Source organism: Bombina bombina, chromosome 4 (assembly GCF_027579735.1).
Source record: "Bombina bombina isolate aBomBom1 chromosome 4, aBomBom1.pri, whole genome shotgun sequence".
Lineage (NCBI taxonomy): Eukaryota > Metazoa > Chordata > Amphibia > Anura > Bombinatoridae > Bombina > Bombina bombina.
The window spans coordinates 550741371-550757867 of NC_069502.1; the positions used below are offsets into that span (position 1 = coordinate 550741371).

The 16497-nt window shown below is 38.5% G+C and overlaps 1 protein-coding gene across 1 annotated transcript in view; it reads right to left on the bottom strand.

The window, feature by feature from the left end:
* Positions 1–16497, bottom strand: part of CEP162 (centrosomal protein 162) — a 450005-nt gene that overhangs the window by 16858 nt on the left and 416650 nt on the right. The window contains exons 25-26 of the mRNA XM_053710490.1: positions 9499–9597; positions 1689–1823 (exon numbers count right to left, since the gene is read on the bottom strand). Coding sequence (XP_053566465.1) covers positions 1689–1823; positions 9499–9597 — 234 coding nt within the window. The remainder of the gene's footprint in view (positions 1–1688; positions 1824–9498; positions 9598–16497) is intronic.

A 16497-nucleotide genomic window follows, 5' to 3' on the forward strand; every position in this document is an offset into this window, starting at 1 on the left:
TCTCCGTCCTCATGATCTGCATATTGTGACGCAGTATCAGACATGGCCCTTACAGCATCTGCGCGCTCTGTATTTCTCCTAACCCCAGAGCAATCGCGCTTGCCTCTTAATTCAGGCAACCTGGATAATGCCTCTGACAGGGTATTATTCATGATTGCAGCCATGTCCTGCAAGGTAATCGCTATGGGCGTCCCTGATGTAATTGGCGCCATATTAGCGTGCATCCCCTGAGCGGGAGGCGAAGGGTCTGACACGTGGGGAGAGTTAGTCGGCATAACTTCCCCCTCGTCAGAATCTTCTGGTGATATTTCTTTTATAGTTAAAGACTGATCTTTACTGTTTAAGGTGAAATCATTACATTTAGTACACAATCTCCTATGGGGCTCCCCCATGGCTTTCAAACATAATGAACAAGTAGTTTCCTCTGTGTCAGACATGTTTAAACAGACTAGCAATGAGACTAGCAAGCTTGGAAAACACTTTAAACAAGTTTACAAGCAATATAAAAAACGTTACTGCACCTTTAAGAAACACAAATTTTGTCAAAATTTGAAATAACAGTGAAAAAAGGCAGTTACACTAACGAAATTTTTACAGTGTATATAACAAATTAGCAGAGCATTGCACCCACTTGCAAATGGATGATTAACCCCTTAATACCCAAAATGGAATAATAAAAGACAAAAACGTTTTTTTTTTTTTTTTCTTCAAACAGTCACAACAACTGCCACAGCTCTACTCTTTGAAGCCTTTTGAGCCCTCCAGAGATGTCCTGGATCATGCAGAGGGAAACTGAATGTCTCTGTCAGTATTTTTATCTGCACAGAAAAGCACTAAAAAATGCCCCTCCCACTCATATTACAACAGTGGAAAGCCTAAGGAAACTGTTACTAGGCAAAATTCAAGCCAGCCATGTGGAAAAAAACTAGGCCCCAATAAGTTTTATCACCAAATACATATAAAAACGATTAAACATGCCAGCAAACGTTTTATATTACATTTTTATAAGAGTATGCATCTCTATTAATAAGCCTGATACCAGTAGCTATCACTGCATTTAAGGCTTTACTTACATTAGTTTGGTATCAGCAGCATTTTCTAGCAAATTCCATCCCTAGAAAAATATTAACTGCACATACCTTATTGCAGGAAAACCTGCACGCCATTCCCTCTCTGAAGTTACCTCACTCCTCAGAATATGTGAGAACAGCCATGGATCTTAGTTACTTCTGCTAAGATCATAGAAAACGCAGGCAGATTCTTTTTCTAAATACTGCCTGAGATAAACAGTACACTCTGGCACCATTTAAAAATAACAAACTTTTGATTGAAGAATAAACTAAGTATAAAACACCACACTCCTCTTACAACCTCCATCTTGGTTGAGGCTTGCAAGAGAATGACTGGATATGACAGTTGGGGGAGGAGCTATATAGCAGCTCTGCTGTGGGTGATCCTCTTGCAACTTCCTGTTGGGAAGGAGAATATCCCATAAGTAATGGATGATCCGTGGACTGGATACACTTAAAAAGAGAAATGGGTTTTGAAGACTTTTCTGACGTTTTCCTAATTCCAAAGAGTGTGAATTTATTCACCAAAAAGTGATCCACTTTCTCAATAGTCACATTACAAATAGCTGATTCTAGTTCTCTCTGATTATAAAAAGCACGACTCATGCATTACAATACCTGCTGAAGCTCCTGTTCTCTTTGAGAATGCCTTAGCTCCATGTTCTTTATCTTATATTCCAAAGCTGAAAAGTGTTTCATTTCTGGGCTGTGACAATCTTTTGCTTCTTTTAATTCATTCAAGAGCTTTGTGATCTTTTATTAAGGAAAAAAAAAATTAAACTAAGAAGCAAAACAAGGCCTTTAATAAACAGTTGTAACAAACAGGAAATTATCAATAACTTTTAACAGAAATTGCACAGCAAAATTTAAAATTGCATAAAGAGATTAGTTACATCAACAACATACAAACATCTCTGCAATGACAAAGTCAAAATGAAACATTAATGGTTAACAAAGAGTATGTAACTATAAGAAGCTTTTTAAATTACATCTATTATAAAATGTATTTCGATTTTCTCCTGTCCTTTGTCGAAACGCATGACTAGGTAGACTCAGGAGCAGCAATAGACTATGAGGAGTTACTTAGAGGAGTTAACTGGTGTTTGATGGCTACACACATATGCTTCTTGTAATTCTCCCAACCGCAGGGAACTTTATTTACTTTGTATATATTTCAGTATAGTGTCCTCCTGCTTGCTGTATGAAATTATTTAGATGCCTCGACAGTATGAAGACATAGTATATTGATTCTTTTATAAGAGAGTCCACATTACATGTTGGATTAAACTCCAGTAGGTAACAAAACACCCAACATACCTGAGCTTTTAATCCCTACAACTAGCCCAGAATCCCACAGTCATACGTATGGCCTAGAGAAAGGAGTAAAACAGAGAAGCAGGAAAGATAAAGCAGTGTAAGTGAAGTGCAAGCTAAACAAAAAAAATAAGAAAATAAGGGTGGGTTACGTGAACTCGCCATCATGAAACTTAATGAAAATGAATTTATCAGGTAAGCATACATTTTGTTTCCTTTTAAAAAATGGTGAGAGTCCGCAAGCCATCACATGTGGGATCCTATACTCAAAAAATGAAGTCCATGAGACCACCATGAAATAAGGCAGGATAACAGTAGGTAGCGGGTATGTAAGCGAATAGGCACAGCAGTCCGCAGAACTTTCCTGCCAAAAGCAGCCTCTGAAGAGGTAAACATGTCAAAGTGATAATATTTAGTACAAGTATGCAAAAATAGTAGCTGCTTTACAAATTTCCTTAATGGAAGCTTCATTGTGGAAGGCATAAGAAGTGGCAACTGTTCCAGTGGAATGACCAGTAATGTGCCCGGGGAGTCTTCCCCGTCACCAATAATACCATGTGAATTAAAGCCGCCATTTGGCTTTCCCTGACCACCCTATAAAAACTGTAGCACTCTAGGAATTCTAAAAGAATTCCAGCGCAATTATTAAATAATTGCCCTCTGACCAATAGAGAATGTGGGCTTTTTCCTTCATTGCCAAGAAACCTTTGTGTTCTGCCTTGATTATTTATTTTACTGCTGTAACAGTGTCTGATTGGAACCTAAGAAAAAAATCCTGCATTAGGCTGGGTCAATTCTGAAGGGCCCTGAAGATTGCACAGAGTTCCAAAATGTTGATTGGTAATTTTGCTTCCCGAGTAGACCACACCCCTTGTGCCCTTTGGGACCCCCAGACAGCAACCCAACCTGTCAGGATGATGTCTGTGGTGATAACCACCCATGTTGGCTTGAAGGAGGCCCTTGAAGAATGGACTGGTAGTTCAGTAAAATCTTCTGAGACAAATCCTGGTAATCTCCATTCCACTGTCGCAAAATCCTAAACTGGAAATATCACAGACGGAATAGGGATAACTAAATAGGCATCTTATAAGTCGGTGGAAGACATACATTGACCCTCCTTCTCTAAAGGAAGTATAGTCTCCGTATTTAGTAGTACTTTTAGTAATTTGGTTAGGGTTTTGAGATCCAATATAAGCTGAAAATTCCTTCCCTCTTTGAAAATATTAACAGTAGAAACCCTTATTCTGTTCCACAAGCAGAATGGGAATGATCAGTCCCACTGCTTCCAGATGTTTTACACAAGCCAAGAAGGCACTAGCCTTTGAGGGATATCAAGGCGCATGAGACAGGAAGAATCCTCCTTGAGTAGGTTTTGTTTTAAAGCCTATTTGGTACCCTTTGCAAATGATGTTTAACACTAAAGAATATTGAACCAACTTCTCCCAGGCCTCTTGAAAAAAGGTTCCACAAGCAGAATGGGAGCTGATCAGTCCCATTGCTTCCAGATGTTTTACACAAGCCAAGAAGGCACTAGCCTTTGAGGGATATCAAGGCGCATGAGACAGGAAGAATCCTCCTTGAGGAGGTCTTGTTTTAAAGCCTATTTGGTACCCTTTGCAAATGATGTTTAACACTAAAGAATATTGAACCGACTTCTCCCAGGCCTCTTGAAAAAAAGGTTAAATCTGCCCCCAACCAGAATGTTGTCTGGCTTGGGGGCTGTTTCTTCATGCACACTTAGAGGCAGGAGGGGACTTTTTGGATTGTTTGACTTTGAGCAGGAAAAGCTGGGATTCCAAGGGGTCTTTGAGAAGTATGTCCTCTGAGTAGATGTATTGGAAACCTCTTGGTTCTGATGAATGAAGTGCAAACATCCAGCGGACCTAATCCTGCTTTTAGCTTTATCTTGTGGCAGGAAAACTACCTTAACTCTAGTGATTGTTGCAATAATTGCATCAAGGCCTGATCCAAACTAAATCTTCCCTCGAAAAAGGGAAGATATAAGAGTCTGCTTCTGGAAACAATTTCTGTAGACCATGACTTGAGCCATAAGGTTCGTCTAGCCGGAAAAAACAGTATAGCACTTTTTGCATGTGAGCTATTTCTACAACTACATCACAAAAACATAATTTATGTTTACATAATCAATTCATTTATTTCATGGTAGTGAGAGTCCACGATCCATTACTTATGGGAATTACTCTTCTCTACCACTAGGAGGCAACAAAGATTTCCAAACCCCCAAGAGCCCTATAGAACCCCTCCCACTGCTCACATACCTCAGTCTAATGTATAGCCAAGTGATGTAAGAAAAAGGAATAAGAGCCATAAAAGGAGCAGGAAAAAAAAGATGTGCCAAATAATTCTCACCACCATTTCTTTCATGGTGGTGAAAGTGCACAATCCATTACTTCTGAGAACTAATACCCAAGCTGTGGAGTCCACGAGTAATAACATAAAGGAAGGAATTTAAAAACACCCTTTTTCACTGAGAAATTAAATCTACAACCCCCCCTCCCAAAAAAAAACATTTAAAAAAATTATATATATATATATATATATATATATATATATATTGCACTTAAAATAAATCAAACAGGCAAAAAAAAAAAAAAAAGAACTGAGACAACTGATTTGCAAATCTGGTCAGCTGAAGCATCATTTTTGGTGGCCCAAGAAGTGGAAAGTAATCTGTTGCGGTGGGAGGCTGACCTGCCTCCAGGTAAGCATTGTGAATCAAATAATTCAACCAAGAGGCCAAAGAAACAGCCGAAACTTTCTGACATTTGCTAGGACCAGAACAGTGAATAAACAAACACGCATCAATATAATATTTCAATGCCCTAACCACATCCAAATTATGCAAAAGATCTTGCTGAAGCATTCTTGGAATTAGGACACAAAGAAGGAACAACAATCTCTCTGCTAATGTTGTCTGAAAATACAACCTGAAGTCAAAAAGTAGTCTGTAAATCTGCCTTATCCTGATGAAAAATCAGATAAGGAGGATCACAAGAAAGAACCAATAATTCAGAAACTCTTCTAGCAGAAGAGATAGCCAAAATAAATAACACTTTGCAAGAAAGCAGTTTATGCATAGGTTAAAAAAAGAGGAGCCTGCAAAACCCTTAACACCAAGTTAAGATTTCACAGAGGAGAAATTGGATTGATTACAGGTTTAATATAAACCAACGCCTGAACAAAACCATTACTATCAGGAAGATTAGCAATCTTCCTATGGAACAAAAAAACTGAAAGAACATAAATCTGCGTCTTCAGAGAACTGGCAGATAGGCTCTTATCCAGACCATCATGTAAGAACTGCAAAATCCTAGGAATTCTGAAAGAATGCCAGGAAAAACTTTATGCTTACCTGATAATTTTATTTTCTTCTGAGGGGGACAGTCCACAGCTGCATTCATTACTTTTGAGAATTCAGAACCTGGCCACCAAGAGGAGGCAAAGACACCCCAGCCAAAGACTTAAATGCCTCCCCCACTTCCCTCATCCCCCAGGAGAAATATCAGGGTGAAAAAGTTGCCAAAAGAACAAAAAATAAACGGCCGCCCCATATAACAACGTGGGCGAGGAGCTGTGGACTCTCCCCATCAGAAGAAAATAAAATTCAGGTAAGCATAATTTAAGTTTTTCTTCTTAAACAGGGAGAGTCCACAGTTGCATTCATTACTTTTGCGAAAACAATACCCAAGCTATAGAGGACACTGAATGCAAAAGAAGGGCGGGTAGATGAGGAGGTCCATTCGGAAGGCACCACAGCCTGAAATTACCCAACACCTGACAAAAAACAACTGTTTACCAGAAAACAGAAGGATAAAACTTGAAAGGACCGGGTAACTTGCCCATCAGTCAAAACCAGCAAAGCCCCAGATAGAAACCACTCAGAATCAGTAGATTCCACCGAACACAAAGCCTTCTGAGGAGACAAATCCTACAGGCTCCAAGCCCACACTTAAGCTTACCCCTGACCCGAGGGAAGAGGACCTCCACATACCACCTGAAGGGAAGAAGAACTCAACAGAGATCTAAAGACCAACAAGCTAAGGTAAAAGGAACCCTAGCCGAACTCCAAATCAAACCAAGGTTGCAATAGGACAAAAACGCAGAGAGAACAAACTCCAATGACCGAACAAAGGGAAGTGAGGAACAAACCCCTACCCCTATCTGAATGGAAGTCCAAGGGACCTTCTAACATCCCAACCCTGGAGACCTAGAGAGACAAGGTAGACCTCACACAGCGTGCAATCCGCACTATGAAAGAGCAATCGAGAGCTAAAAACCACCCCCAGGAACCTTCTAAAAATAGCACCATAAATATTATCATGCTCTAGATGAAGCCACAGGCTTCCACCTGCAAAAGAAGTTTAGCAGACTCCAGCCGTGAACACTAGTCATAGCCAAAGGTCATTGGACACTGGATGGTCGCTAAGCATCCCAGAGACAGAGATTATATCTAAGGGCCCGAGGGACAACACCCCAGAGTAGAGCTCAAAACTAGAATCCAGTTTGAGAAGATAAAATAGTCTCCAAACAACCCCTTCAGGATCACCTGTGACGAAAGGCAAAGAATGACTGGGGGATGAGGGAAGTGGGGGAGGTATTTAAGCCTTTGGCTGGGGTGTCTTTGCCTCCTCCTGGTGGCCAGGTTCTGAATTCCCAAAAGTAATAAATGCAGCTGTGGACTCTCCCTGTTTAAGAAGAAAAACCATGAATTAAGATTTCAATCACAGAATCAGAGAAACCCCTTTGTCTAAGGATTAACCGTTCAATTTCCATGCCATCAAGTTCAGAGACTTGAGATCCAGATGGAAAAATTGACCTTGAGACAGAAGGTCTGACTGCAGAGGCCAAGAGGACAGATGGAAATTTAAACTAGATCTGTATACTAAATCGTGCGAACCCAAGCTGGGGCAATCGGGATTACTGAAGATTTCTCTAGGCTTATATTGGAAATCACTACAGGTAGAAGTACCAGAGGAGGAAACAAATAACCAGGCTGAAAAGACAAAGGAACGACTAGAGCATCCACTAACTCTGCTTGAGGATCCCTGGACCTCTCAAAGAACCTGGGAAGATTATTGTTGAAACAAGAGGCTATAAGATCTATCTCTGGGAGACCCCAAAGAATCCACAATCTGATTGAACACATTCTGGTGAACAAAGGGAATCACAGGTTTGTTCCATTCATTTGTAATCAAATCAGAAACAGAATCAGGTACTGGGAAGGTAGACGATTGCTTAAGAACTGTATTATATATAAATCCTCCATGTCTCAAAATTAAATCAATGTAAATATTTGCATAGGAAATTAGCACATCTAGGCAAGATTCCCAGAAATACCTCATACACAATGTTACCATTGCACAAGAGAATTCTGAGTAAAATATGCAAATTAGATATGCAAATTCTAAGTTGTTTTTGCTTCAAAATACTGTTTTAACACAGCTATCCTTTTAACAGGATTATTACAGCAAACCAGAAGTCACTCACTATACAGCCTGTTTCATTCTTTTTGGAACTCTTCAGTAGGAGATAGATTTCTGGTGGCTGTATTGGTAAAGCTATTTTCAAGGTTAAACCAAAATTCATTAAAATTAAGGGGGGAGATAAAAAACTGAAATTAAAATCCTCCATGTCTCAAAATTTAATCAATTTAAATATTTGCATAGGAAATTAGCACATCTAGGCAAGATTCCCTGCTCGCTTTTCCCAGAAATACCTCATATACAATGTTACCATTGCACAAGAGAATGCTGGGTAAGATATGCAAATTAGATATGCAAATTCTCAGTTTTTTTGCTTCAAAATACTGTTTTAACACAGCTATCCTTTTAACAGGATTATTACAGCAAACCAGAAATCACTGACTATACAGCCTGTTTCGTTCTTTTTGGAACTCATCAGTAGGAGATAGATTTCTGGTTGCTGCATTGGTAAAGCTATTTTCAAGATTAAACCAAAATTCATTAAAATTAAGGGGGGGGGGGGGATAAAAATCTGAAATTAAAATCCTCCATGTCTCAAAATTAAATCAATGTAAATATTTGCATAGGAAATTAGCACATCTAGGCAAGATTCCCCGCACGCTTTCTCCCAGAAATACTTCATATACAATGTTACCATTGAACAAGAGAATTCTGGGTAAGATATGCAAATTCTCAGTTTTTTTGCTCCAAAATACTGTTTAACATGGTAACATTGTATATGAGGTATTTCTGGGAAAAAGCGAGCGGGGAATGTTGCCTAGATGTGCTATATAAATCAAGAATGCATACAAAATAGCAAGTTCAACTAAAAATCCATAGCTCCAGAATGGTAGACAAAAAGCTTTGCTTGAAATCAGAGTTCCCTGCAGTTGGGAGAATTACAAAAACAATGTGTGTGAAAGTGGTTGGAACTTACGCCATGTAAAAAGTTAAAGCTTATGGTTTGTCCATCTTCTGTAAAGATAAACAGTCTTTGTTGGTGACTGCTATTGGGGGAGCCAAGATAATGCTTTATATATGTGCTCAACAAAGTCTACCCTGTAATCTTTAGATAACAATATTGTTAGCAGAATTTAATTAAGAAACACAGATACCAAAAGGTTAACAAATGCACAAAATAGAGATATTGTAGTAAAATGATCCAAAATAAGAATATGCAAACTTAAGAAATCCATTGGGTATAAAAAGAGGCAAAATCTATGAAAAATAAACAATACAATTGAAAAGCCCAACACGCTCCTTGCTTGCTTCTGAAGTAAACGATTATTAGCTAAGTGAGAGCATAGTCACATTCTAAAAAACAAATGCTAACACACACAGGACTAATTTGGTTTGGTGGGGAACCTGCATGTAGGTACTTGACTATTTGAAGGCAACTCATCACAACATTTCTTCTTCATCAGTAAATCTTTTGAGCAGAGTTAAGCCCACACTGCCATACTTCTATTTCAGAAATAGAATCAAAGCTAACAGTGATGTCAATGTTAGCACTGTCCTATTAAGTTTTGTTGTTTAGAGATAATAGTGAGCTTTAATTACATATATTTATAAAAATGCAGTAATAAGAGAGCTAAAGCAAATGACTACACTAATTTCTATAACTGTGTTACCTCCTTCTGCAGCGTTTCTTCTCGAATACGAAGCACAGCCAGGGAGTCTTTATCCTTCTGTAGCTCACTTACTTGTTGTTGTAGATGCTTTATTAGTATCTTTAAAAAAAAAAAAAGTGAAATTACTAATAAATAAAAAAAATGTCTTCACACAGGGCGTTTGAAAAGATCCCCATTTCCCTGTCAAGCACCACCAAGATGCTTAGTGGTGAAGGTAGTGACAGTTAACGTAGCATTATATAAAATTATTTATCCCCTTAAAGTGAATGTCAAGTTTGATCAATCAGTACCCGTTTTTTTAAAACCCTATTAAAAACAGGGGCACTTTCATTCCTAAAAATTTACATTTCACTCGTTTTGTTAAAATACTTACCTTTTAATCTTGAAAGCCGCTCCAGCGCTTCCCCCGCCCGTCGCAAAAATGACGAATTTGGCTTCCTCCAATCACGGCGTTGCCCCAGGCAATGATTCCCCTGGGGGGGGAAGCCGTGATTGGAGGATGCCGTATTCGTCATTGCTGAAGTATGAAGTGACGAGCGGCAGGAGGGGGAATAGCTGGAACGACTTTCAAGAATAAAAGGTAAGTATTTTAACAAAACAAGTCATCAAACATGACATTTACTTTAAATGGGCAGGCAAAATGTAAAAATAAATCAAATAAAATGCAGTTTTAAACAACTTTCCAGTTCACTTATTTTCTTGTTATCCTTTGTTGAAGAGCATACCTTGGTAGGCTTGAGAGCAGCAATACCCTACTGGGAGTTAGCTGCTAATTGATGGTTCAGCTAGCTCTCAGTAGTAAATTATTTCTCTTTCAACAAAGGATACTAACAGAAAGAAACAAATTTGATCATGGAAGTAAATTGCAAAGTCTCTATAAGATTATATATTATATTGTGAGATACTTTATTATGTGTAGGAAAAAAACTTTGCAATATTCTTTTTATTATAACATTATTTATGTTGCTCCTCTTTTCCTGTAACATATGTTTAAACATAGCGGGTTTTCCCATTCTCAGAACTGGAAGTACACACTGCAGATGTCATAATCCTAATCCTGTTTCTTAATGGTCTCTAATTAGCGTCATCAGAGTTGATAAGTAACTGCAAAATTGTTTGTTAATGTTTTTTTAAGGAGGTAAAGATTAGGAATAACTTTTTTTTTATTGGCTATCAAAATTACAGTGACAAGCCTTGTAAAAAGTAACAGGTTTGAACTGGCTCCTTCAAATAAGGTAATAGATGGATGGGATTTTGCTATTGAAAAACTACAACAAACAAGCGGCTAGATTTAGAGTTTTGTCGGTAAGGACCAGCGTAGCTAACGCTGGCTTTTTTCTGGCCGCACCATAAAAATAACTCTGGTATTGAGAGTCCACATAAAGGCTGCGTTAGGCTCCAAAAAAGGATATTTTTTGCTATTTAAAGCAGCTTCAACTCTCGATACCAGAGTTGCTTACGGACGCGGCCAGCCTCAAAAACGTGCTTGTGCACGATTCCCCAATAGGAAACAATGGGGCTGTTTGAGCTGAAAAAAAACCTAACACCTGCAAAAAAGCTGCGTTCAGCTCCTAACGCAGCCCCATTGTTGTCAATGGGGAAACACTTCCTACGTCTGCACCTAACACCCTAACATGTACCCCGAGTCTAAACACCCCTAACCTTACACTTATTAACCCCTATTCTGCCGCCCCCGCTATCGCTGACCCCTGCATATTTTTTTTAACCCCTAATCTGCCGCTCCGTAAACCGCCGCTACCTACATTATCCTTATGTACCCCTAATCTGCTGCCCCTAACACCGCCGACCCCTATATTATATTTATTAACCCCTAATCTGCCCCCCACAACGTCACCTCCACCTGCCTACACTTATTAACCCCTAATCTGCCGAGCGGACCGCACCGCTATCATAATAAAGTTATTAACCCCTAATCCGCCTCACTAACCCTATAATAAATAGTATTAACCCCTAATCTGCCCTCCCTAACATCGCCGATACCTAACTTCAATTATTAACCCCTAATCTGCCGACCGGAGCTCACCGCTATTCTAATAAATGTATTAACCCCTAAAGCTAAGTCTAACCCTAACACTAACACCCCCCTAACTTAAATATAATTTAAATCTAACGAAATTACCTACAATTAAACCTAACACTACACTATCAATACATTAATTAAATACAATACCTACAAATAACTACAATGAAATAAACTAACTTAAGTACAAAAAATAAAAAAGAACTAAGTTACAAAAAATAAAAAAATATTTACAAACATACGAAAAATATTACAACAATTTTAAACTAATTACACCTACTCTAAGCCCCCTAATAAAATAACAAAGACCCCCAAAATAAAAAATGCCCTACCCTATTCTAAATTACTAAAGTTCAAAGCTCTTTTACCTTACCAGCCCTGAACAGGGCCCTTTGCGGGGCATGCCCCAAGAAGTTCAGCTCTTTTGCCTGTAAAAAAAAACATACGATACTCCCCCCAACATTACAACCCACCACCCACATACCCCTAATCTAACCCAAACCCCCCTTAAATAAACCTAACACTAAGCCCCTGAAGATCATCCTACCTTGTTCAGGACTGGTAAGGTAAAAGAGCTTTGAACTTTAGTAATTTAGAATAAGGTAGGGCATTTTTTATTTTGGGGGTCTTTGTTATTTTATTAGGGGGCTTAGAGTAGGTGTAATTAGTTTAAAATTGTTGTAATATTTTTCGAATGTTTTGTAAATATTTTTTTATTTTTTGTAACTTAGTTCTTTTTTATTTTTTGTACTTTAGTTAGTTTATTTCATTGTAGTTATTTGTAGGTATTGTATTTAATTAATGTATTGATAGTGTAGTGTTAGGTTTAATTGTAGGTAATTGTAGGTATTTTATTTAATTAATTTATTGATAGTGTAGTGTTAGGTTTAATTGTAACTTAGGTTAGGATTTATTTTACAGGTAATTTTGTAATTATTTTAACTATTTTAGCTATTAAATAGTTCTTAACTATTTAATAGCTATTGTACCTGGTTAAAATAAATACAAAGTTACCTGTAAAATAAATATTAATCCTAAAATAGCTATAATATAATTATAATTTATATTGTAGCTATATTAGGATTTATTTTACAGGTAAGTATTTAGCTTTAAATAGGAATAATTTATTTAATAAGAGTTAATTAATTTCGTTAGATTTAAATTATATTTAAGTTAGGGGGGTGTTAGTGTTAGGGTTAGCCTTAGCCTTAGGGGTTAATACATTTATTAGAATAGCGGTGAGCTCCGGTCGGCAGATTAGGGGTTAATAATTGAAGTTCGGTGTCGGCGATGTTAGGGAGGGCAGATTAGGGGTTAATACTATTTATTATAGGGTTAGTGAGGCGGATTAGGGGTTAATAACTTTATTATAGTAGCGGTGCGGTCCGCTCGGCAGATTAGGGGTTAATAAGTGTAGGCAGGTGGAGGCGACGTTGAGGGGGGCAGATTAGGGGTTAATAAATATAATATAGGGGTCGGCGGTGTTAGGGGCAGCAGATTAGGGGTACATAAAAATAACGTAGGTGGCGGTCGGCAGATTAGGGGTTAAAAAAATGTAATTGAGTGTCGGCGATGTGGGGGGCCTCGGTTTAGGGGTACATAGGTAGTTTATGGGTGTTAGTGTACTTTAGAGTACAGTAGTTAAGAGCTTTATGAACCGGCGTTAGCCCAGAAAGCTCTTATCTACTGACTTTTTTCTGCGGCTGGAGTTTTGTCGTTAGAATTCTAACGCTCACTTCAGACACGACTCTAAATACCGGAGTTAGAAAAATCCCATTGAAAAGATAGGATACGCAATTGACGTAAGGGGATCTGCGGTATGGAAAAGTCGCGGCTGAAAAGTGAGCGTTAGACCCTTTTTTAAGTGACTCCAAATACCGGAGGTAGCCTAAAACCAGCGTTAGGAGCCTCTAACGCTGGTTTTCACGGCTACCGCCAAATTCCAAATCTAGGCCAAGGTGTTTTCAGACTCCCCTAGTATATTAAGTTTTTGCAAAAACTATTTGCCTCATTTGTTAATCCTTTTTACAACTTGAGAAGAACACAACATCCATGAAATTTTGTGGGCATTCTCTGTGAACTTTTCTATGTATGTCACAATACAATGTGGGTTTCTTTCTAATTTAGTTTTTTGTGCATTGATTCCAAGTTAGATTTTAACTGTACCATTGCATTTATTTTATTGTATGCAGCCATGCATAATTAAAGGGATATGAAACCCAAAAATTGTATTTCATGATTCAGACAGAACATGTCACTTTAAACACAATTTCCATTTTGATTCTTTTATCTAAATTGCTTCATTCTCTTGGTATCCTTAGTTGAAAAGCATACCTAGGTAGGCTCAGGAGCAGCAATCTATTACTGGGAGCTAGCTGTTGATTGGTTGCTGCACAAAAATGCCTCTTTTCATTGGTTCACCAGTCTTCAGATAGCTACCAGTAGTGCATAACTGCTCCTTAAAAAAAGGATACCAAGAGAATGAAGAAAATTGGCTAAAAAGGTAAATTGGAAAGTTGTTTGAAATCACATGCTCTATTTTAATAATGAAAAATAATAATAAGAAAAAGGTTGGGTTTCATGTCCCTTTAAGTATTTGTTGTGTATTATGAACCACTGGGCTCTATAAGCGGCATCAAAAAACTGCATACTGTGTGCTTTAGATATTTGTGGGAGGCTTTACCAATGTACACATAATTTTTTGTAAAGCCTAAAAAACTTATCAATGCTTTGATTGCAACTGGCCCCTCTAGCACGTACAAGACACTGACTACAGGAGTATGGCTATGAATGGGACGTGACCGGTAGTTCCCAGATGCACTACTTAGAAAGGATCCAGTGGCAGTGAAAAGTGACAGCCAACGGGAGTAAGTAGGGGGCACCCTGGGGTGTCTTGGGGGCTCCAAACCAAGGCACCAGGGGCCAATTTTAAATGTGCCGGTGGTGTAAAGGTTTGTCGAGCCCTGCAATAAAAAGTAGAAAAGTTATTTCACCAACATCTCCATTACAATGTAGAATTTACACTCTACCGGCTAGATTTAGAGTTTTGTTGGTAACGACCCGCGTAGCTAACGCTGCCTTTTTTCTGGCCGCACCTTTAAAATAACTCTGGTATTGAGAGTCCACAGAATGGCTGCGTTAGGCTCCAAAAAGGGAGCTTACAGGCATATTTAACGCCACTGCAACTCTCGATACCAGAGTTGCTTACGGACGCGGACAGCCTCAAAAACGTGCTCGTGCACGATTCCCCCATAGAAAACAATGGGGCTGTTTGAGCTGAAAAAAAACCTAACACCTGCAAAAAAGCCGCGTTCAGCTCCTAACGCAGCCCCATTGTTGTCTATGGGGAAACACTTCCTACGTCTGCACCTAACACCCTAACATGAACCCCGAGTCTAAACACCCCTAACCTTACACTTATTAACCCCTATTCTGCCGCCCCAGCTATCGCTGACCCCTGCATATTATTATTAACCCCTAATCTGCCGCTCCGTAAACCGCCGCTACTTACATTATCCCTATGTACCCCTAATCTGCTGTCCCTAACACCGCCGACCCCTATATTATATTTATTAACCCCTAATCTGCCCCCCACAACGTCGCCTCCACCTGCCTACACTTATTAACCCCTAATCTGCCGAGCGGACCGCACCGCTAATATAATAAAGTTATTAACCCCTAATCCGCCTCACTAACCCTATAATAAATAGTATTAACCCCTAATCTGCCCTCCCTAACATCGCCGACACCTAACTTCAAACATTAACCCCTAATCTGCCGACTGGAGCTCACCGCTATTCTAATAAATGTATTAACCCCTAAAGCTAAGTCTAACCCTAACACTAACACCCCCCTAATTTAAATATAATTTAAATCTAACGAAATTAATTAACTCTTATTAAATAAATTATTCCTATTTAAAGCTAAATACTTACCTGTAAAATAAATCCTAATATAGCTACAATATAAATTATAATTATATTATAGCTATTTTAGGATTAATATTTATTTTACAGGTAACTTTGTAGTTATTTTAACCAGGTACAATAGCTATTAAATAGTTAAGAACTATTTAATAGCTAAAATAGTTAAAATAATTACAAAATTACCTGTAAAATAAATCCTAACCTAAGTTACAATTAAACCTAACACTACACTATCAATAAATTAATTAAATAAAATACCTACAATTACCTAGAATTAAACCTAACACTACACTATCAATAAATTAATTAAATACAATATCTACAAATAAATACAATGAAATAAACAAACTAAAGTACAAAAAATAAAAAAGAACTAAGTTACAAAAAATAAAAAAATATTTACAAACATCAGAAAAATATTACAACAATTTTAAACTAATTACACCTACTCTAAGCCCCCTAATAAAATAACAAAGACCCCCAAAATAAAAAAATGCCCTACCCTATTCTAAATTACTAAAGTTCAAAGCTCTTTTACCTTACCAGCCCTGAACAGGGCCCTTTGTGGGGCATGCCCCAAAGAATTCAGCTCTTTTGCCTGTAAAAAAAAACATACACTACACCCCCCCCCAACATTACAACCCACCACCCACATACCCCTAATCTAACCCAAACCCCCCTTAAATAAACCTAACACTAAGCCCCTGAAGATCTTCCTACCTTGTCTTCACCATGCCAGGTATCACCGATCGTTCCAGGCTCCGAAATCTTCATCTAAGCCCAAGCGGAGGCTAGACATCCATCATCCGACGGCTGAAGAAGTCCAGAAGAGGCTCCAAAGTCTTCATCCTATCCGGGAAGAAGAGTAGATCCGGACCGGCAACCATCTTCTTCCAAGCGGCATCTTCTATCTTCATCCGATGAGGACCGGCTCCATCTTGAAGACCTCCACCGCGGACCCATCTTCTTCCGACGACGACTTCCCGACGAATGACGGTTCCTTTAAGGGACGTCATCCAAGATGGCGTCCCT